We start from the raw sequence: 24,173 nt of genomic DNA, 5'->3' as shown, positions 1-24,173 counted from the left end.
CTACTGTCTTGTTGATTTCCCCTGCTTGGTTTGCCACAGTGCATACTAATACGCAGGGGTGGTAATTCAACTGTTTTTGTAGCTGTAGTGGTTATAATGTGTTCTGATTATTTTGTCCCTCCTGTGCTTGTAGCATCCAAGTATGGGCTGGTTTATCTGCACTTCATGCTGTAGTCATGCCTACGTTTTATTGAAAAGACTTATCAAGTACCATGAATGAATGATCATTTCTGAGTAATACATGTGCAGTAAAGTTAAGCAGACTTGGAGAGATTTATAATTCCTGAAGCCTTCCTGTGTATAAATGGGTGAAGTCATCCCCTTTTTTCTTGTTTGAAAGTTTTCACTCTGAATACCAGATGAACATAAAAGATGTTCTCACCACAAGGAAGGAGCAGAACCTCTCAACAACATGATGTCCATAATAAAAACCAATACATTTACATACCAGCACATTTGCACAAAAGAGCCACTGCAGGTTAAACCCTTGACGGGCTGTGTGACAAAGTCCTCCTCATTACACACTCATTCCAGATGAGATTATTTCACAGCTAAAATGACCCACACTAATTTGGGACTAAGGGCTGTTAAGAAGGTTCAGAATCCGTCTTAAATGGCCTTGAGTTTTGAAGAGGTTGTTGTCTTTGTGGGAAGAATGAAGAATGGATGAATGCAGTTCACACACTTGTGTAAAATGGACCATCATCTTAAGGGTGCTACAAATATATTACTCCTCTGAATTGATTAGTTTGTCTTGAGCGACCGCCGGTTCGAGTGGAATTCTTTCTTTATGTGTGAGAGACGAGTGCTGCCATTTAAGATTTTTCTACACTTTGGTATAAAGAAAACAGGGTAGCGGAAGGTAAAAGGGACTGAAACGTCAAAGCAAAGAAATGAGAGTTTTTGTTCTGGCTTCAGGTTGTATTGTGGGGGTTGTTGCAAAATCCAAGGGTAATCAGGATACACAGGAACTAAATTGGTAGAATTTAACAATATTGTGATATTTTGTTTGCATAAAACCTGATTCTTCATCTGTATCATGCATGACACACAGATTGATGCATGATAACTCTGTTTTAATGATAATACCTGTATTGGAGGGATGGAGAAACTGGTGAAATGAATGACAGTTGGAGAAAGCAATTTAGCAAGAGCTTAGCTTTCCAGAGCAATGATTCATATCCTGTGCAGTGAACATTCAAAAAAAGTCTAATTGTCCCTAATCGAGCTGTTTTATTTCATTAATCACTGTAATAGGGAACCACAAAAACTACACAGTATTTAGACAAAAGCTTAACCAGACCAAACAAATCACATGACAAAAAAACTACGAATAGGTTTGCGAGATAACAACATGCAGGAATAACTAATGAAGATACCATGTCTACATACATGTTAGACTTACACAAACACAATCCCTCTCTCTTCTGTTGGGACTGATCCTGATCATGCACATCCTACAGCCTTCCTAAACCCTGAAAATGGACTGTGAGCAAAGTGTACTTTGTCTAATTCATCCAATTTGGAGAAGTTAATCTGTGGAGTTTCTGCCTGCACTGGTGCTTCTCATTCTCAGCTTCACGGCCAAAGTATAAACAGTGTGACACTTTTGAACCCTGCAAACTTTAACCACAAAAGCAGCAACTGCAACACTTTAGTCAAATGCAATGCTGTGTTGACTATACGCACGTAATTAAGTTAGTTGAGTGTAGAAAAGATTTAAGAAGGGAAAGATTTAATACAGAACCAAAAAAAAGGAGTCTATAGAGTATATTTAGATATATTTACACTATATGTCCCCTGAGGTGCTAGTCATAGATATGTAAATGAAAACTAAACTAAATCTGAGACTGAAGTAGATCTGGTCTCAAGTAGAAGAGTTGTGTTTGTTAGGCTGCAGCCGAAGAACACATAATAAATTCAGGGGATTGCACCACCAACAGATGTCACACCGCATATATAGGCAATACATACATGATGTAAGAAAAAAGGAAAAAATACATAATATAATTCAATGATCAATGAGCCTGATCAATATGATTATAACTAGGATCACAGTGACTCAATATAATTAGTCAACTTGCTAAAAACCTGGTGTTTAGCAAGGCCAAGGCCAAACATTACAGTATTAAGCATAGGAATAAAGCAGTGAGTACAGGTAACAATAATCCACTGCAAGATAACGCTTTTCAAAAAAAGATATGACACTTACATATTCTTTACTGAGTTTAATTACATTTTTCTTCACGATACGATGCCTAAGACTGATTGAGGCCGGTGCTGACAGGACATGATCTGCACATAGAACTGGACCAAAGGTATTACAAAAATGAATTAGTACTAGAACCACAGTGATTATTCGGTCAATTAGTTGATTGTTTATACTTGGCACGGCAGCCGATATACAGAAAAGAGCTCTGAGTCTCACCTATTATGTCATTATTAGAGAATCAGACAGACGTAAGCTTATTTTGAGCAGAAAAAGTAGTTTCTATACACAATATGTTGATGGAAAAAAAAATCTGTATTAACATCATATGCCAACATAGACCTATGTGATTATGTGTACAGTGTAAAAAAATGATGTAGTGCATAGTTACACATTAAAACTGAACCTCACACTTTTAACACCTAATTAATTTACTGTTATGTGCCATGAAACACAAAAGGCAAAACAGGAAAGATAGAGGTAGAATATTTGCTAAATAAATTCTACAATATGTACAGACAGTATTTAGAATCAGAGCGGAAAGAGGGACAAATACAGTATATCATATGAGACCTCTGTTCTTCTAAATACATTACTGTATGCATGCAGATGCGGAGGAAGTCCGCATCTGCATGCGGACTTCTATTGAAGCTACTCAGCTTCAATAGACAACAAATCTGTTCATACTTATAAAGAAATGTACATGTAGAGAGAGTCGGGGCCAACATGTCACCTATCCCAGAAGTTTAAAACAAAAATAAATTCATATGAAGAAGTTACAAACCTACAAATTGACTAAGGTTCAATGAAAAAAAGTGCAATTGTGTTTATTTGTTAGGATCCCCATTAGCTGTGCCCTAAAGCACAGCTAGTCTTCCTGGGATCCACATTTAAAAAACATACATTAAACATTAGACTCAACACAATTGGCAAACATAAGACATATGTTAGAGAGTAACATTAAACTTACACTGCAAAAAACTACAAATTGGCATATGCATAGCATCCTACAAATACGTTGTTCCTGGGTGTTTCCTTATTTGCTTTTTAAACATTGATTTCTGTGTTAATTTAGTCAATAACAGCGGTAAAGACTTCCATGTTTTCATTGCTCTATATACTACTGTGCGTTTAAGGTAATTAAGGTTTGCTTTGGGAAGTGAAAACCGGCCCTCTGTTGCCTGTCTGATGGTGTTTGTATATGACTCTAACTTGTGTTTTAATTGACTTTAGTGATATGATGGAATTTTGGATTGTAAAACTCTCCATTTTGAGAGTAGAAGAGCAGCAATCAGCCTGTCTTCAACTTTTAGTCAGTTGAGATGGAAGTGCATGCTATTCTCCAATTGATAACCAGTCATTCTGGGCAACACGATATGATGCATTTAATCGACAATGGACCAGCACACAAACAATTCAGAGACCACTCTGTTTCTCTGTTGAGAAGAACCTCCAAATACATTTGTTAAGATTTGTGCTTGGATTTTTAAAAAAAAAGTATTTTTACAGTTATAAAGCTGAAAATGTTGAGATTTTGAAAGATTTGATTGCATCACTATGACGATTAATAAATGTAAGTATTATCACTTGCAAAAACTGCCGATGATTTTTGATTTGCCAAACAGTCACAGTGATAAACTTCCCTACCTCACATATAACGTTTAGACCATCATATTCTGCCAAGTCTCCTCTGACCACACAAATGATCACAAGATATTTTTAGATGATAACCAAACATGGACAACAGATAGTCATGCAGTTTAGAAACAGTCCCGTCACTCAGGCAAAGCCAAAGAGTTTGACTCCCCCCCTCCAACCTCAGATTTCCTACTCGTCCTCTCTTTCTCCGTCCATCTTTCCACTTCAGCACCAGTTCTGCTCTCACACTCTCTCTCTCTCGTTCTTACTTTCACCCCACCCCTAATTTCTCATGGACTTCTTTTCTTTCTGCCTCTCTCCCTCAGCCCCAGTGTCTCTCACCCTCCACCCCCACTCCTGCCATGTCCATCCCTCCGTCTCCCACTGACTGTGTGTCTCCAGGTTTTCCTGATTGGTCATGGGGATTTCTGAGTGTGTGTGTGTGTGTGAGTGTGTGTGAGTGAGTGTTTGTGTGTGTGTGTCCACCTTGGCTGCTCTGCCATGGGCACTACCCTGACTGCGGGTGAGAAATGTCAGCTGCATGATGCTGTCTCTCTCTCTCTTTTTTTTTTTTTTTATACACACATGTGCCTTTGACTCTCCAGTCAGCTTCTTTTAACGTTTTTGAAAACAGGCCAACAGCCAAGAAATGGCTGAAGAGGGTGAGAAGAGGGTAAACTTAAATAATCTCCTTCCCCCTGAGCTCAGCCTCTCTGTCTGCTCAGGAGAGCCCAGTGTGCATCCCAGCCTGCTGGATTTGAAGCCACAGGATTGTATTAGCGGTGCGACTTTTAACAGGAGACTCATGGGAATAAACAACCAACTTGATCATCTCTTATAAGGAGGGAGCTGAGCTTTTGTTGATGCATAGCTGTGTTGTTCTGTGTAAAACCTGCTGGATTATGCTGCTGGTAGTATAGTATATTAAGGCTTATCAAATTATCTGCTAATTATTGTCTCAATTAATTGTTCAGTCTACAAAATGTTAGAAAATAGTGAATTCCTGGAGCTCATGAGGACTTCTTTAAATTTCTTGTTTTGTCTGACCAATAATCAACATATAAACAATATAAACAAGTAAAATAAATAATAAATATGATCCCAAAATATCTAGCTAACTATCATATATGACACAAAACAGCAACAGATACTGACGTTTGAGCAGCTGGCACCAGTAAATGTTTGGCATTTTTGCTTTAAAAATGATTTAAATGATTCATCAAATATCAAAATAAGTGCCAATTAAGTTCCAAGCATTATAGAGAGGTAATATATATAATATTTTAATTTAAGGAGGAACTGAATCACTGTGCAAATTCATAAAGTAGAGTCAAAAGCAGCCAGTGGTCCCATGCTGGTGAGTTTTGACCCTAATATCTGTGGTTTTAACCCTGTCTGACATTCATAATCTCTATTATCTTTGAGCCTCTACTGGTCTGAGATAGACAGTAGGGGATCAGACGAATTAGAAAGATGCTTGTCACAGTTGCTTCTTAACAGATAATATCAGTGACTGTATCGGCGTAGGGACGAGCTGTGTGCGCCAACGGCTTTGTGTGTATGCGTTTGTGTGTGTGTATGTGTGCATGCATGTTTATGTGTGTGTTGGGGGCGGGTTTCTAACTGTCTGACACCTGCAGCTCTTCATATTCAAAATGCAAATCCAAGCCCACTACCCCCCCCCCCCAACCCATCCACAACCCCTCCCTCCATCTCCGAGATCCAAGGTTACTGAGCAACGACTTTTTCCAAATCTAAATCAGATTTAAATAATCATACAAAAAAAGAGTTTCAGCAGCACTAAAAACACAAGAATTAAAGCCTTTTCTGGAAATAAGATGAGAAGCAAATTTGCTGATCTAAATGATGTGTAGTCCGACAAAACGTCATGTTTACTATAACTACACATGGGTGACTGTTGGTGAGCTTTACAAAAAGTCACTCTAAATTAAATCTTTTTGGAAACAGGCAAACATAAAACTCTCTCGGTTGACATCATCTACAGTATAGTAACAAACTAGCTGATTATTTTGCAGATACTAATTATATAAACCGTATTAACAATCCAGGGAGTTTGAGATGTACAGGATTTTAATTTCATTGATTGAGGAATGTCTATGAGAGACAGAGGTTAGATCTAACTGTACACTTAGATCCCTGACAGCTAAGAATGAGAGTTTTGAAGCGTAAGATGTGAGTCCAACTCAAGTGTTTCTCTGAAAATGGTAAAAAAAAATATAACTTTTGCTTGCAAAAAAAGCAGGTGCAAGCTCCTGTGTCGGCAAGCATCTGCCTTTACTGAAGAGCCGATGCGAACAAGATGCTGAATCTCTAACCAGCTACCGAGGTTCGGCAGCTGAGCCTGACCTCTGACCTGGCTGGTGGGGGCTACTTAAGAGTATTTCCCTATGGAGAACAAGTAAAGTGGTGTGTTATTTGTGTTATTGTGTGTGGAGTGTGGAGTAAATGAGGAAAAAGCACCTGTCTCACTGGGTATCACGTCTGCACTGTGGGGACATTGGGGCAGTTTTTGAATGTAACCCAGCTCTCTAGTGCCACCCACTGACTGGTCTAGAAAACACAACACAGCAGCAGGGAGATGGGGAGGTGGAACCAAAACCTCAAGTACCATCCTGGTGGAAACGGGGTCTATATACAAACCCAGTTACATCTCACTCTGTAGCTTTATTAACCCTTATATACTGTATGGGTCAGATTTGACACATTTTGACATTTGAAAGCAGTAAACACATGCTAAATGATGATTTTTAAGCCTGAAACTTTATGACTTCGTAAAGTGGCCCAGATTATACAAAAATAGAAATATTTCAAAATTATTTATTTTTGTGCAGCTGCAGCTAAATATTTGTACATAGAGGGTGTATTTATTCAAAGAAAAAGTTACTAGAGGGGGTCAAATCAAGGTAAAGAGTGGTTATGTGGAATTTTGAAACAGTGAAACTATAAATCGGCATGGTGTGTGTATTTCTGTCAGTGGGACAGTGGGGAGAGAATTCATGGGGGACCTTGATACTGTCACTACAACTTGCTGTGTTCCCACCGTGTTGCTACACTTGCCAGGTTTCCTACCTTGGTGAGCATCTGCACCTGCAAACAAGCCTATACAAAGTAACAAATCAAACCCATCAATTACCAAGCAACCAACATAGTGGTTGCCCAACATAGTCCTTCCTGTAGTGGAGGGCAGCTTTCATAGGATTATAAAAAGTACCTGAGCCCATATTTCACTCATTTGGTTGAGTGGAAGAAGTGATTTGGTGGATCTGTTATTCCAAGATGAAAAAAGGAGGCAGTGAGTTGAAGAGAAATCATTAGAAGAGGAGGACAACATAGAGAAAATGGAGGAAAGGTCCTTGTGACTTCTCTCATGCAAAGGTGACACCACATTCCCCACATGCCAGCCACAGCAGCCACAGCAGCACAGCAGTTCGAATCTCGCCCTGATCAGTCTGCAGTCCCACAGTCAATTTCACAAGGGGACAAAAGAGAGTGAGATGCAACTTCTGCACAACAAAAAAGGACTGTAAAAGTAATGTTTTTTGCAGTTTTGTTAGTTTGAAATTTGCAAACCAGTTTGTTGTTTTGTTTTATGACTAACACACTTAATGCAGAGTCGATTGTATACAACTGACAGAAAAGGAGGGTATGTGGTTTACAGGCAGTGTTGATTGATGGTTTTATTGGTTTTAATGAAACCTACCGTTTAAAAATGTTGCATCCTTTACTTTCAATAAAATTAATAGAAATAATTATGCTTGGTGTTCTCCTGTTTTAGATAACATGAGGTCATAATATAGTGTGATTGTGAATGTATTTTCTCTATAAACGAATAAGAAAACACTCTCTCTTCTCTCTGAAACATTAGTGAAGAATTAATCACCCATTTATTAATGACTGATAAGATATTTGTGGATGCAAAACACATTTGTGGTTCAAAATTTGGAATAGGGACTAATTATAAAGGGATACTTGATCAAAAATGACTCACAAAACTCACAAAATAAACTATAATTAATTTGTAAGAGTTGGTGATATGAAGTATGATAACAGAGCAACACCCTTAGATTTAGTTTAATGCCTTAAATGTTGTTTTTTTCTGTATTATGATCAGTATTGGTCTTAATGTTAGTGTCATTAGTACAAATATTAATATTACTATGGAAATGTTATCAGTATTACTAGTTTGATATAATCATGAAACATCTTGAGATGTTTATATCCTCACCTACGACAGACAGTAGATATGACTGTGGATATGAATCCACACAGCCGAGGAGCGCCGACAAGTGGTCAAAAGGTGGAAGTTTTAGTCTTGGAGAGAGAGGACAGAGCGTAAAACCTCAAAAAACATGCCGCTGTACATTATGTTCAGAGCCTGACCTATAGACTGTACTGTATATAAACATCTGACCTCTTCACTCCATCAGAACGAAGCCAAGTTGGCCGGTTTACCAGTTTGGATCGTGTTGCTTTTTCCTGTCAGGGCAACGAGCATTTGCGTCCTTGCGCATGTCAAGTCAGCCAGCGTGAACTTTCCGGTACGACATTTCACAATAAACTCGGCTCACACACGGTTGCTGCCATGTGGAGCACTAGTGGAATGTTTATTTTGAAGGAAAAACAGTATTTTCCGTTCTTACTGTGTCTCATCTTGAGTAGACTTGACGCATGTTTCCAACAGGTGCTAAAAATGAATATGCAGCAAAACTGTCCTCGAGGAAAAGGCCAATCTAAAAAGAAATACAGTAACAGTGACACAGTATCAATAAGCTGTATTTCAACCTAAAACGACAACCTTTTCCCTATTAATAATAATAATAATGATAATAATGATTAAAAAATATATAGGCTTACTATAATTTTACCTTTCCTAGTAGCATTTGTGTTTGAAAATATTGAGATCAATGAAATCCTTGTGCGTGCCTGTGTAGCGTGCTTCTGTGTGTGTATGTTCATGTAGGTTAAAAGGTCATTTTTACTACACTTAAGCTCTTTATGCTCACCTTTACACTTAAACTCTGAGATGTTCAAAGTGCTCTATAAACCTGGTCTGTCCCATTTTAAATGTATTCATAGAATTACTGCCTTCATTTTAAGACTTTTGTAAACTCAATTGACCTATAAGTGCAGGCTGTGTTATGTTTGGATTGTGGGTGAGGATGCTGCTTAACTACAGGACTTCAGGTAAAGGTCTTTGCCATGTTGAGGATTGGATTAGGGTAGAAATAAAAGTGTGTTTTATTCTAATCAAATTGCATAGATTGTGTCCTTTAAATGTCCCCGGCTCGGCCGACTATTTCCTTCAGGAACATGGCGCACGTCTTGAACTTTAACCTCGGATATTTATCCAATCTCGTTTATCTGTTTGACAAACCTCAAATCCATCACTCAAAATTCTCGCGATAAATGGCCCCCATATATTAAGGCAGATGGGGGGGCTTCGTCCACTTGAAGAGGCGTTGGGTTTCCTTGAGGACCTTGTTGAGGTTTGGAACAGTCAAGGGTCTCAGATCCGCACAAGAGACATCCAACCATGTCGGACGCGGTGGTTAGTTTTATGAAGGACTTTTTGGCTGGTGGCATCGCCGCTGCCATCTCCAAGACAGCTGTCGCTCCCATTGAGAGAGTCAAGTTGTTGCTACAGGTAAAATAACCGAACTAACTGAATAACTTTTTCCCAAAGCGTGACCGCATATTCACTGTTATGTGCGTAAAGTGTGCGTAAAAGTTGGATAACTGGTAAACCAAACGCTAAAACTGTTAAACTGGAATATTTTTAATGGAAGAAAAGCCCAACTGTGCTAGTAGGTTCATATGGTCTGTGCGTAATGTCAAGACGCACGTGAGAGGTCCTTCGTCAATGAGGAGATAGTTTTACGCACTGGCTCTTGCAGTGTTGGCGATGATGACAAGAGCGCATTACAGTATGTGCTTCAATAAAATGGCCATAATACACATTTATAAGCTATTACTACGTTTAATAAGTTAACTATTACTCCAATGTAACAGATGACCGCAGTAATATTCAGTGAAAGTAAATTGCTAAATTTAACTTGAAGTATGTAATCTAATACACAGCTGATTCTCAAGTGACAGGAGTGCGCCTGTAGAGGGCTAGGCCTACAACTAATTCACAACTCCTGGCCGTAGAATATTAAACACCGACTAAGATGCTGTAAATACAAATAAAGATATTGTTACAATTAAAATATTAAAATTCAAATTTCACAAAAACAATGTTTTCTGTTGCTCAGAGGAAAAGTGCCCTGGCACAGTTCCTTTCCACAAAGTTTTTCTAGAGAACTCGTCACATTTTTGGGAAAGTTAATGTGTCTTTTTTTTTTCATGACCTTTTTTCTGTCCTTGTTTGCAGGTCCAGCATGCCAGCAAACAGATCACCGCAGAGACCCAGTACAAGGGAATCATGGACTGTGTGGTTAGGATCCCAAAGGAACAGGGATTTATTTCCTTCTGGAGAGGCAACCTGGCCAACGTGATCCGTTATTTCCCCACCCAAGCCCTCAACTTCGCCTTCAAAGACAAGTACAAGAAGATCTTCCTCGGTGGAGTGGATCAAAAAACACAGTTCTGGCGTTACTTCGCTGGCAACTTGGCATCTGGTGGTGCCGCTGGTGCGACTTCCCTCTGCTTCGTCTATCCTCTTGACTTCGCCAGAACAAGACTTGCTGCCGACATCGGCAAGGGCGCGGCTGAGAGAGAGTTCACCGGTCTTGGAAACTGCATCAGCAAGATCTTCAAAACCGATGGCTTCAAGGGTCTTTACCTCGGATTCAACGTGTCAGTCCAGGGTATCATCATCTACAGAGCGGCCTACTTCGGATGCTTCGACACAGCCAAAGGTGTGCACATCTGTTCGACTTGACCTTTAACATGTTTTTATCTTACTATATGTGTATTTTCTTGTGACGAGCGTGTGACTAAACTCTTCTCCTTCCAACAGGTATGCTCCCAGATCCCAAGAACACGCACATCGTCGTCAGCTGGATGATTGCCCAGACTGTCACCGCCGCAGCTGGTCTTGTCTCATACCCCTTCGACACCGTCAGACGTCGTATGATGATGCAGTCTGGACGCAAAGGAGGTGAGCGTCGCTAAGCTTGTAAAATCATGTCCTTACAGTGATGTATTTGGCGCAATTACGCACTTTACGCATGCATTTATGGGCATTACGCATCACTATCCATGTTCTCCATTTCCACAGCTGATATCATGTACAAGGGCACAATCGACTGCTGGAGGAAGATCCTCAAGGACGAGGGATCAAAAGCTTTCTTCAAGGGTGCCTGGTCCAACGTGATCAGAGGCATGGGTGGTGCCTTTGTGTTGGTGCTGTACGACGAGATCAAGAAGTACACATAGGTTAATAAAGTCTGTAATCCACCAGTCCCAAAAAGAAACCCTCCACCTTGCTTAAGTCTTAGTTCTTGTTATAAAGGGATAACAGCTTGTGGTGAATTATGATGTGGGCATGCACTCCTGTGTTACAGCCCGGGGATGGTTGGTATATTTGATGCGTCTCCTCAGAAATCTGTATATATATCCCGTCTACACTGTGCCTGAAGGCATGGCCAGTCTTTCAGTCAAGCTGGTGGTTCAGTGGAGTTGTGCTGATGAAAAGGATGATGTCACTACCTTTCATAATGCTGAGGCCCATGTGTTGTTATGTTGTGACCATTCTGACTCTGTATCCCACCTCATACATTATTTTAATAAGAATAAAGATTTCTTAGTCTACTGTTTATTTGATGCAGCTGTTCTGTTGTCATGGAAACCTGTCATCTCGTTAGTTTCAGACTATAAAAGAAAGAACCAAAATAAATTAGGGTTTGTTTGCTCTCGTTGTTGACAAAAGATATGTATCATAAACACACAGACTTACAGGTTTAGCCTTTTTGACTTTGTAAAGAAATCTCTAAAATTAACAATATTAAAAGTAAGTTTCACATAAATACCTTGGATTTCACATACAATCACTTCCATAAGAACAATTAAAGTATCTTTCTTTCTGTGTGTGGTATGTGTCCACTTGGTATGAAGTGATCACAAGTCATTAATATTAGAATCATTAGAAATATCATTAGAAAAATGTGGTTAGACAATGTTTTATCGGTTCATTATTCGTCTGTTTGAAACTGTAAAATACCACAACACCAACTGGCAAAATAAGCAGCTTTATTTATTATGGAACAATATATAAAGCAACACTAATACATTTTTAATTGCGTAAAAACAATTCTCAAGTGCAACAAACAACGGATATTGTCAATAGGACCCAGTGATGCGCTTCTTTGTACATCAGATGGCTGGAAACAGCAATGTCCTCAGCACCAAGCTGGTCGGGCTGTGCTGATTTTTGTTAACCTGGGTACAGGTGTACTGCTGGAGTCACTGGTGATGGAAACTGCTCTGGTGCTGTGGTGGGCGGCACTGGCCGGCCTAGGACACTTACCTGCTGGTGTGGACAACAGAGAGAGGTTAACCATCTCATTCTTAAATTAGAAACCAAACATTTTACACTGTTACTCCAAACTTACACTAAGAAGAAAGTAAAAATTTTAATTTAATATATGAACCTTTTCACCACATCAAGTATCAAAACAAGTACATGCAATGACATAAAGTTTATAGAATTTGACAGTAATTATGGAATAACGATGAAAAAAGGCCCCAATTTTATTTTATTTTTTTTAAACACACTTCAACAATATGCCCATTTGAATTGACAGTAAAAAAATAGAAGTTTAATGTACTTAGAGCAAGAACATCAGTCTTTATTGATCTATGAATGAATGGGTGATTCTTACCAGTAACTGTCATCCACAGCTGTTTTATACTGTATAAAACTCTTCTCCTTCAGTTAACTGAATCTCTGTAGCCATCTGGGGGCAGCGGGGCAGATATGTTTGATAAATCTGCAGCCTCCAGTTTGAGGAGTGCTGAGTTGCGGTACAGTGCCATTAAACACTCTGATCCATTTTGTTTAAATCATCATGTGCAAATGAAACCAGTCTGCTACAAAACAAAGCCAGTTTACGCTGGACATCCCGAGACACTGGATTACTGAGGCTTATTCATGTGTCTTTGTTATTCTACATCACTGTGTTGCAAAATAAACAACATCAGCAGAACACATGTCTTAATCAGATTTTCAGCACTTGTGTGCAAGAGGTTAAATATTTCTGTTAGGTAAATATTAGGGATTATTTCAGATATGCGACTCAAAGTTGATAACACTCACATTTAGGAAGTGCTGTTTATAGGAAATGAGTATGGCAAACGAAAAGTGTTCGATGTGGGAATAATATTTTTGCAGACAGTCGGACAGACAAACACACACACACACACACACACATACATCAACCTGCTCATGTGGAATCAGATCATTCAGTGAGGATTAGGTGCATACAGCAGGTGGTTTCTCACAGGTGATCTGTTTTAAGATGATAATCCACATCTCCCTGATGGTTCAGTTGTACATATGAAAAATGTAACTTTGTGGAGGAATTCACATGATTGAGAAAGAAGTTTTATATTATATATCTGGTATGTGCAGGTATTCGGTCACCATATTGTCATACTGTGTCAGGTATATAAATTACAAAACATTTAAGTGTTGTTTTTTTTTTTTAAACACTGTAATACTCTGGCTTTAATTTCTGACAATGTGTAAGTAATTTAAACTGGTATTGTATTAGAGAGTGCCCATTAATTTAGCATATTAGTCTAATACACCATCTTAGCACATCTGTACCTTCTGAATGAGTAATGCTTGTTTAAAATATGTTTTGATATAGACATGAGTCACCTACCTGAGGCTTTCCTGGTAGTGGACCTCTCTTTGCTGGTGGACCTCTCTTTATTTGTGGTGGATACTGTATAGATGGGGGATTGAGGAGCTCCTGGGTATGCGACTAGGCGGTGATAGTCTGCCAGTTGTTCTGAGCGCTTCAGTCCAGGTGAAGGCTTGGCGGACTCCAGCCTCTTCAGGAAAGCCTGAAACCCCCCCCCAAAAAACAAATCTGTATATAATTAAAACCATAAATGCAAATGTCCTGAAATCTCCTGTCATGTTTACCTTGGAAAGATGTGGGCATATAAAGTATATGAGGTCAGTGTCAATAGCTATCAATCATCATTTTGAACATAAAAGCACTTCCTTATACTGTATATATGCTCCTAAAGGAAGTCTTATGATGTGGGCATGCAGGAAGAATATGCGGCAAGACTCATCAGCAGGAGTTTTATGTGAATAAGAAAAAGTTTTCCTAGCATTTGATTAACAGCCATTTACTGTTAGTCGATCATATTTGTTGTAGCTGTTGACCTACAAATTCTAACACACCATATCATATTCAAATAGTGTTTATCATTCATAAAATGAGCAAGTCTTTGACTCAGAAATTAAGCACAAAATTCGAATTCTACAAATTCCAATTAGAGGGGACCTATTATGCTTTTCCTTATTTTCATATCTATGATGTCAAACTGTCAGATGTTCATGTTAAAAGTGGCAAACGTGTCAAATAATGAGGTAGAAGTAATCCCTGTTAGCAAAAAGCACCGGCTTCAGACTGCTCTGAATGCTCGGTTCCCACCATTTTTTCTACTTTCAGCCCGAGCTGATGTGAGCTTGTGATGGATTTCTTTATATGGTTCACTGCTCCACTCGCTAACATTATGACATTTTTCCATTGTTTTGGGGGTAGTCATGCCGAGCCATGACTGGAGTTGAGCTAGCACGCTGTGAGTGTTTTTCCATTACACAGCAGGCAAAGTAAAATACATTTTTTACTTGCTGAAGGTGTGCTGGTTGTCTGCAGCTCTTCATTGAACATCATCATCACTGTGGCTGTTTCTGCTTGTACTATTGCTCCGTGCATTATTTCTAACTGATCTGCTGAACAAAGAGCTCCAAATATCTACATATGTTGTTGTTTTGACCGGTTTTAGCACCGCTAACCTCTGCTATTTCAGTGAGGACCACATTTCACTTCCTGTAAATTCTTCACAATAAATGTCTCCTGTTATTTAATCATTTAAAAGCTTTTAATATGAAGCAGTAAAGCAGGAAATGTTGGGTTTGCATTGGCAGTAACTTAACACGACTCTGATACGTGCTGACCCTCGGCAGCTTCCAGAAGCTGACCAATCGGAACAGAGTGGGCTCACTGGGTGGGGGGCCTTAAAAAGACAGAAGCTAAGACTGCCTCTTAAAAGACAGGAGCTCAAACGGACTGTAAATAGACAAATTCTATACTAAAGGGCTGCATAAAGGGCCAGTATGAGATAAATAAGGAGTTTTTTGAACTGTGAATCATGAAAAGCTACTCTTGTGGAGTCCAAAAATAAAAACATAGAGCTGGAAATGAGCATAATAGGTCCCCTTTAAATTATGAAAATAGACAAAATGTGGTGCTTCACAGCAAACACAACCTAAAAGCATGAGGCAAAACATTGTAGGCAAGTCACTGAATGTCATACACATGCATGCTGTACAGAAATGCCTCACTAAGCAAAAACTGTCTTTGAAGCAATGCAACTGGAAAAAAAGCCCCACGGTCGATAGAAATTCTCCTAAAGTGCACAAGTCCCACAGCGTTCACAAAACGGCATTACTGGCTTCTAGTTGGGAACAGACTAGTCACCTACTGCATTTCCAATGTGTCAGCACTTTGAAATCTCGTCAAACTAAATCTAAATCACTTATTTGACAGAAAATTAAGCATATTGTTGGATTTACTGATCTTTAAATTCACAGAACTAGTTCTACTTGTGCAGGACAAACGAGGTCTTTTATGTGATGTGTGGGGTGGATATACTGATCACACGGCATATTCAATTACTTCACTCTAAGAATAGAGATGGCGAAAAGCATCCATGACAACGTAGAGAGTTGGACCGAAGATAGAGGACAGTCTGTCCTGACATGGTTTGAAGCACATTTCTTGATAACAAAAACCCCTAATGGTCAATGTAAGATCTTAAAATCAACAATAATGAGAAACATTAGTGACAGTAATGTTGAAGAAATGAATGCAAGTTTTCTGTTTTCACTTAAAATACCTGCTTGAGGAGGAAGCAGCATCCTGCTGTTTGCCAGTAGCTAATCTAATGATCATTTCCTGATTCATTTTGAACACTGCCACTTATTGAGCACTGGGTTTCTATCACTGAGCGGTCAGGCAGGGTTAATATACGGGGTGAGAGGCTAAGGCTGCAGAGGTTGAACTGTCTCATAATGTCACTCCGTGGCGCTGCTTGAAGCCCGCCACCTGCTGCCATCTGTCCAAATCCATCCGTGTTTGTTTTCAGGGGAGGCTCTCTCACACTGCTACTAACTCAGCCCAACTGACTTGCACCTACAGTATCTAACTGGTGTCTTTAGATATATATCAACTTCAGGAGGCAAATACCTATTAAAATAAGTAATATAATTGCCCAAAATCATACAGTTATGTACACACAGACTGATATATGTCTGTTATTAATTAAACTACTTAAATTGCAGACATGTTTTTCTTTCTGCTTCTACAAAAATTGATTAAAACCAATTACAAGACATTCCATTAAAAACACATCAGCATATGACACACAGACATGCAGACATGTTTTGTAGGAAAATCATTGATGCAGTAATGTTGTCTAGTTGATTAAGTACACTCAATGCATCATTTATAGCCCTGTTTGAGAGGGTGGCTGCATTGCCACAATTAAAGTTGCGACAGTCAGTCGATTAATTGATTAGCCAATCGTCAGAAATTAATTGGTCACCATTTTGATTATCAAATAATCGTTTTATTCAAGCTTTTCTGTGTCATACATGATAATAAACTGAATATCTTTTGATTTTGGACTGTTGCTCCGCCAAAACAGGATATTTGAAGACGTCTCCTTGAGCTTAAAGAAATTATCAAGGGCTTTTTTCTTTGCTTTCTGACATTTTATAGATGACACGATTAACCCATTAATCGAGAACATAATCAGCAGATTAATCGACAATGAAAACAATTGTTAGTTGCTGCCCTAACCTCAATTAAAACACATTTGCAAACAATATATTTTTATTGACAAATCAAGGATGAGAACCAACATTTAAATAACCAACAGTAGCTACGTATTTAGTGTCTGTTTACATACACGTAATTACACAAATAAGAAACCTGAAATCTCATCACCAGTATCAACCGATGATTAATTAAATTTAAATAACTCTGATAAACCACCAATTCGAATGCTGTTGTGTACCTGTATCCATTTGTTGTGACTGAAAATTTCAAATATTAAATGTGTATTTAATTCAGCAGTTTTTTTAAATCTTATTATTTTATATTTACCATTGTGACTAAATAACCGCTGATTAGTTTTAAGATTATTTGGCACTTTGCCTTTTTTAGATGGATCAGTTTGACAGGAGACAGGAATAAATGTCACGAATCAGCGGTCTCTTGCGAAGGTTTGACCTTGAGGATATTCCTGCTCCACACTGGCCCAAAATTTGACACCAGTGCTAAAGTGAACACAGCAAATCAGGGCTGCAACTAACAATTACTTTCATTATCAATTAATAATCTGTCTATAAAATGTAAGAGATTACAGAAAAATGCCTGTCACAATTTCCCATAATCCAGGGTGATGCCTTCAAATGTCTTATTTTGTCCAACAAAAAGTCCAAAATTTAAAAATATTCAGTTTACAATGACATAACAGAGGAAAGCAGCAAATCCTCCTATTCAGGACTTAAATTATCAATCAATTATCAATATAGTTACCGTTTCATTGTAGCTATATAACTGCAACCAGGTCAAAATCACATTCCCAAGATCTTATACTACTTAGCTGCTACATGATGATCCAAGGAAACACAATTCTGATACAGATTTGAAGAGGTGCAGTATTTGACATTGTTGAGCTAAAGCTTAATGGCATTAAGCTACAGCTAATGAACCACAAACGTAAAGCAAAAGAAATGTTTTGTTCTATCCAACTTTCCTTCATTTTAAAGCGCTGAAGAAAGTGGTTTGAAGAGAAAAGGAAACAAAAAAGATCAAATCCCACACAGGAAGGCAAACTCACCAGGTTGTCCCTCTCGATGCGTTGCTGTTCTCGCTGCCTTTTGATTCCCTTGCTGGTAGTCCTCTCTTTACTGGTGGGCATCTCTTTATTTGTGGTGGATGTATAGATGGAGGATTGAGCAGCTCCCGGGTATCCGACTAGGCGATGATAGTCTGCCAGTTGTTCTGAGCGCTTCAGTCCGGGTGAAGGCTTGGCGGACTCCAGCCTCTTCAGGAAAGCCTGAAAAAAACAAAAAACAAATCCATACATAATTAATAAAAACCATAAACATACAGAAAATCATAAATGCAAATGCCCTGACATCTCTAGTCATGTTTCCCTTGGAAGGATGTGGGCAGTATGTGTAGCTTTCTTGGGGAAACTATCAATCATCATTTTGAACATAAAAGCACTTCCTCATACTGTATATATGCTCCTAAAAGAAGTCTTCAGTGTCTCCAAGTGTGTGTTATACCAGTATTAAATATGCAGCAAGACTCATCAGTAGGGCTGTAGTCTGCTGGTCGACTGGTCGATTAGTTGGTCGATATGCTCTCGTCCGACTAAATTTTCATTGGTCGAATAATCTCTGTGTTATTTTCATAAGGAGAAAAGTGCTACATCAACAGCTTTCCAGGAGTAATCCATTATTTCCTGCGGCGGGAGGGACAGATTAACAAATTACCTGTGAAAACAACTTTGAACTCGCCCAACCTAATGGAGACTGCTGGGTCTAACTGTACTGAACGTTTACTGAATGTACTGAACGTTTACTGAATCTGTGTTTCTCCATAATGACACAACAAGAACCCCCGCCAGGCACGCGCGACTAATTGGCTAGTTGACAATTATGTACGATTTTTGTCGACCAACATTTTCTTTGGTTGACTACAGCCCTACTCATCAGCAGGAGTCTTATGTGAATGAGAAAAGTTTTTCCTAGCATTTGATTAACAGAGCCATTCACTGTTAGATGATCATATTTGTTCTGGTTGTTGACTAACAAAATATAACACACTCTATCATATTCAAATAGTGTTTATCATTCATAAAATGAGCAAGTATTTGACTCAGAAATTAAGCCCAAAAGTATAATTCTGCAAATTCCAATTAAATCATGAAAATAAACAAAATGTGGTGCTTCACAGCAAACACAACCAAACAGCATGAGGCAAAACAGTGTAGGCAAGTCGCTGAATGTCATACACGCAGTCACACTCCCACATGCATGCTGTGCAGAAATCCCTCACTAAGCAAAAACTCCATATGAAGCAATTGAACCAGGAAAAAGGCCCACAGTCAATAGAAATTCCCTTAAGAACACATGTCCCTCAGTGGTCACAAAAAGGCTTTACTGGCTTCTAGCTGGGAACAGACTGGTCACCTACTGCATTTCCTACTGTGTGAGCACTTTGAAATCTTTTCAAATTAAATCTAAATCACTTCTTTGGCAGAATATTAAGGATATTGTGTAATTTACCGATCTTGAAATACATAGAACTAGTTCTACTAGTGCAGAACAAATGAGGTGTCTTTTATGTGATGTGTGGGGTGGATATACTGATCACACAGCATATTCAATTACTGCACTCTAAGAATAGAGATGACATTAAGCTACAGCTAACGAACCACAAACGTAAAGCAAAAGAAATGTTTGTTTCCTTCATTTTAAAGACCACTGAAGAAAGTGGTTTGAAAAGAAAAGATAAAAAAATTAATCACAAAGAATTGATAGATTTTCTAACCTCTTGCCATATATGCTAATAGCATAAGGGAGGTCAATTAACATTTAAAAAACATATTTATCAAACTCACCAGGTTATCCCTCTCGATGCGTTGCTGTTCCTTCTGCCTCTTGAGTGCGCTGTGAGAGCGGAGAACGACAGGCAAGTTTTTTTTCGCTGTGTAGGATTTCCTTCCCGCTGCACTTCCTGGTCTGGATGTTGGTGAAATGCGTGACAGCTCCCGAAGAAGTCGCTGGTTCTCACGATCTATGCGCCGGACCTCATCATTGGTGAAGGAGTAGTTCTTCCTGTTCCTCCCTCCTGGATAGCTGTAGACCACTTTACCGCCGAGCTGACTCCCTGAGCTGAGAGAGCCTGATTTATGGGAAGTTGTTATTTTAATTGGTCTTTAAAAGATAGTTACTGCATTTTATGTGATGTTCAAATGGTTGTTTGACCTGACGGCAAACCAATTGTGAAGTAGGTGTTTTTTTTCTTTCCATCAAGTACATCTAGAATACATGGAAAATGTATATGTACAAAAATAAAAATGGCTATCTCCTTTAATATGCTTTTTTTTTTAGACTATATCATATACATCATAGCAAATATAACTGACAGACAACAATGGCAGAGTTTTACTCACACTCATCCACATCCGGATCTGAGTCATCTCGATGTATGTTACTAAGGCCAGTGGAGGGCACACTCGCCTGCTGCTGCTCTTTAAGGCTCCCATCTTCACCCTCCGTGCGGTTCAGGTCCAAGGACTGGAGAGGGCTGATGTCAGGAGATGAGAGGGGGCTCACATCTGTCACTGTACCGTCTGACTGCTCTGTACAGAGCGGTGGCAAATTTCGAGATCTCACTGAGCCCACTCTGGTCCTTCTCATTCCACGGGATAAAGAAGGCTTGCTGGGCCTGGGAGGCTCTAAACTGCTACAGGACCTTACTGAGTCTGTGTCTGTGCTGATCTCGCTTGAAGTGGGAGATGGACTTCGGCGGCATTGTGTAGGAGATCTTTTATTCCCCTTTGAGCCTGAACATTTGGGATTGGATGATAACACTTCTTCTTCAATCACATCCTCATCATCTACCACTCTGGCCTCGGCCAACAAAGCCATAAATGTTCCACTGGACTTTTTAGAGTCTTCCTTACCATCATTGCCATTATTGTTTACTTTATGTGATGCAGAGGCAACAGATGATATGCTGGACGTCCTGCTCCTCACTTCTTCCTTTGACTGTCGGCTGTTCTCTTTCCTTTCTGCTCCACTACTACTGTTGTCCTCCACTCGCTTCAGGTGCTTTTTTGCCCGATCAGTCCTCGGGGACAAACCACCAGCTGTATTTGCATGTAGCCTCTCACGTGCTGGTGGCGTCTCCTTCTCAGTCTTCAAGTTTCCATCTATCTTCTTCCTTCCATCTCTACTGACTTGGCTATCATCACAGTCACTGTCAAAAAATGAGTGATCCACTTCACCTTCTAGTTCACTGGGGTTGAACATGGCAGTCTGCCCAACGTTTCAACAGATGCAAGTAAACACTGGACCTGTATGGTAGTGTAAGAATGAAATTTAGTTCATTTAAAGGTTAAAGGACCATATCACTGGTTTTTCATGATTTACTACTAATCACATATACTGTACATTACATCATAGCTAACTATTTTTCAAAAAATACTAATGTTTTAAGAAAATTAATGCCACTCCAGACATCCACTGATTTCTAGCTATTTGTTTCCATAAAACATAAAAATGAATCACCAAACTCTTAAAACTTGCTTGTGTTACAAAATCCATCACAATAAACATCAAGTCTGTGATAATCTTCCACTCAGTCACTTTATCAATATGAAATATTCTAATGTCCTTTCCAAATTAATTGCACTAGGGCTGCAACTAACGATTATTTTCATTATCAATTAATCTGCCGATTATTTTCTCAATTACTGTATTAATTGTTTAGTCTATGTATATGTAGTTATGTATCATAAAACTAAGAAAAATGTCAATCATGTTTTTTCCAGAGTCTAAGATGATGTTTTCAAATGTCTCTTTTTGTCTGACCAACAATCAAAAACCCAAAAGTATTCCATTTACAATGATTTTGAAAAAGAGAAAAGCAGCAAATCCTCACAAAGGAGAAGCAGGAACTAGAGAACAATTTTTATTTTTGCTTAGAAAGTTACTGAAACTATTATTCCATTATCAAAATAGTAGCCAGTTAATTTTCTGTCAATCAACTAATCAGTTACTTGACTAATTGTCGAAGCTCTAAATTGCACATTACATCACAATGTGTACAATTGCTGTTCACATGGCTGTACACTGATCAAGCAGGTTTCAAGAATCTGTTCATTGATATTTAAATCAAATAGAAATGGATGGAAACCAATTGTCTGCTTGAATAGTAAAACAAGTACATCTGACTCTTAAATGGTTATTTTACCCTTCTTGTTTAAAGTATGTGCATTATATAGGACATAGTTTTATGTTTCTACATTTATGATTTTATATCGTGGTTATTAGTTTCTTAAATTCTGTAATCAGCATGTTGATTTATTAGGACGGGAGCACTATTATGGTGCTATGATTTTATGGGAATGCGTTTGCATGTTCATGGCCTGCATTTGATGGCAGGAAAAAAACCCATCATTTTAATTTAGGAGCTAAAACCTGCAAAAACATTAACTTAACTATTGTCTCATTATTGTTAAGTTATTCCATACCAAAGCTGATTCAACTTTACAATAATGTCTGCAACTTATTATTAACACATGCAGAAATTTAGCATAACATTTGATCAGTTATGGCAACGTTGCTGCCAATGACGGCACTTTATACAACAGATACGGTTTAAAACATTTACACTCTGTGAAGGCAAAGCATAGCTTAAACCCTGAAAGTGTCATAACATGACTTACAGCTTGATAACGTTAACTAGCGTTGCTAAGTTTGCTAGTTCAGTGAAGATATAGCTTTAGCTAAAGCATTAGCTGTATGATAACAACATCTCACCTGGCAAAGGGCCGCACCATAAACAGTTTGTCGCGTTATATTTGCATTTTCCGCTGCATGTGGTCCTTTACAGGATGTTTATTCCGTCCAGGAGACAAGTAAATTAAACGTAAAGCTGCATTTAAAACAAAATGCTAGTGCCTTGTATCTGGGCAACGTCACTTCCTGGCAACGGTTGCGCAGTACAGGCTGATTATGGCAGGTCCCTCGACACTTTTGATAAGTGTTGCTCGACAGAAATGACATATTTTCGACAGATAAAAGTGTCGCTCGACACTTGCCTTTCATGTCGCGAAACTGGAGAATTTTGTTATGTGGCGGACACCGTCATATTTTGTCGCGCGATGTGATTGGGTAGTGGTACTAACGTCGCCATGGAGATAGTTTTCACTGAATTTCCTTATTGACATTTTGGTCTGTAACTTTAACGTCCTTGTTTAATTAGTCCCGGTTGGAATGATATAATGTAATTAAACAAGCCGACTGGAGAATACAGTAGCTTCTGGTTACCATGGAGACGACTGAGAGCTTTCGCCGAAGTGTACATTGAAAACGTCGCGCGACTCTTTAATTTCTGTTGAGCGATACTTATCAAAAGTGTCGAGCGACCTACCATAAATCCGCCCTGTGGTCTGGTGCATAAGGCGTATTATAAAAGAACCTAGGTCGATTATCACTTAGTTAAAAACCGAATCAAACTGTAAAATCAAAATCAAACTGTTTCACCTCGATGATTTTTCCTTTTCCATTTTTTTTTTGAATTTCCAATTGGGCGATACAAATTGTCATAATTGTGTCCTAAATATCACTAAATGTCCATTATAACTCGCCTTTTCCGGAGCTTCATCCGCTGATGAAATCATGTTGGGTGCGGTTGAAAGATCCGGGATAACAACACTAAATTAACCTTCATAAAGTAGATCCATGCTCAAGACTGGATTTTAAATATTGCAAAACATTCATTCAAAATATTAAACATCAGTTTTTAAGATTTTGAAATGTGAAAGCATTTTTCTACCTCTCCACTCATCCAACATAAAGTCTACATTAACCTTTATACAAGTTATATCATAGGCTATAATATTTTTCCCCAGAATTCTACAATTCCCTTAAAAATATTAATGATGTATACTCATTTTGTAAAACTGAGCCTGAATCAGTTATACATTTTTGCACTGATTGTCCCTAAGTTATAATTTGAAGCTTTAGACATATTTGTGTGTAAATTTCACAAACACAAACAAACTCTTTCCTAAATATGTCCAAAAAAGATTTAAAAATGGCTTTTTGATAGCTTAGAATTCATATAAAACAAAATCAGACTATCAAAAAATGAGTTTATACATTATCAGGAGTGAGTCTCCTGATTAATTATAATTTGCTTATTTATATTTTCTCTCTTTAGTGAGTTTCCTTTATGTATACATGTGTGTTTATGTTTTCAGTAAGTGACAAGAATCAATGTATTAACAAGAACTGGCTACTCTC

At 38.6% G+C, this 24,173-nt stretch overlaps 2 protein-coding genes across 4 annotated transcripts; one reads left to right on the top strand and one right to left on the bottom strand.

Annotated features, from left to right (window-relative positions):
* The first annotated feature begins 9,304 nt into the window (after positions 1 to 9,304).
* On the top strand, positions 9,305 to 11,628 carry slc25a4 (solute carrier family 25 member 4). Its single transcript, XM_067584766.1, has 4 exons — positions 9,305 to 9,512; positions 10,242 to 10,728; positions 10,830 to 10,970; positions 11,091 to 11,628. Exons 1-4 carry the CDS (start codon positions 9,402 to 9,404, stop codon positions 11,246 to 11,248), a joined length of 897 nt encoding a protein of 298 aa, XP_067440867.1. The 5' UTR covers positions 9,305 to 9,401; the 3' UTR covers positions 11,249 to 11,628.
* A 416-nt stretch (positions 11,629 to 12,044) lies between these two features.
* cfap97 (cilia and flagella associated protein 97) lies at positions 12,045 to 22,985 on the bottom strand. 3 transcript variants are annotated; one of them, XM_067584764.1, is made up of 6 exons: positions 22,686 to 22,981; positions 20,312 to 21,217; positions 19,757 to 20,040; positions 17,963 to 18,181; positions 13,699 to 13,882; positions 12,045 to 12,338 (listed from the first exon to the last, which is right to left on the bottom strand). In XM_067584764.1, exons 2-6 carry the CDS (start codon positions 21,171 to 21,173, stop codon positions 12,211 to 12,213), a joined length of 1,677 nt encoding a protein of 558 aa, XP_067440865.1. In that variant the 5' UTR covers positions 21,174 to 21,217; positions 22,686 to 22,981; the 3' UTR covers positions 12,045 to 12,210. The 3 variants fall into 3 exon arrangements, with proteins under 3 accessions (XP_067440865.1, XP_067440864.1, XP_067440866.1); XM_067584763.1 differs by having other exon boundaries at positions 12,045 to 12,341; positions 22,686 to 22,980; XM_067584765.1 differs by lacking the exon at positions 17,963 to 18,181 and having other exon boundaries at positions 12,045 to 12,341; positions 22,686 to 22,985.
* Between the last annotated feature and the right edge of the window lie 1,188 nt (positions 22,986 to 24,173).

This window comes from Thunnus thynnus, chromosome 3 (genome assembly GCF_963924715.1).
Source record: "Thunnus thynnus chromosome 3, fThuThy2.1, whole genome shotgun sequence".
Lineage (NCBI taxonomy): Eukaryota > Metazoa > Chordata > Actinopteri > Scombriformes > Scombridae > Thunnus > Thunnus thynnus.
The sequence above is the reverse complement of the archived record's forward strand: the minus strand, read 5'-3'. Positions and strand labels throughout refer to the sequence as shown.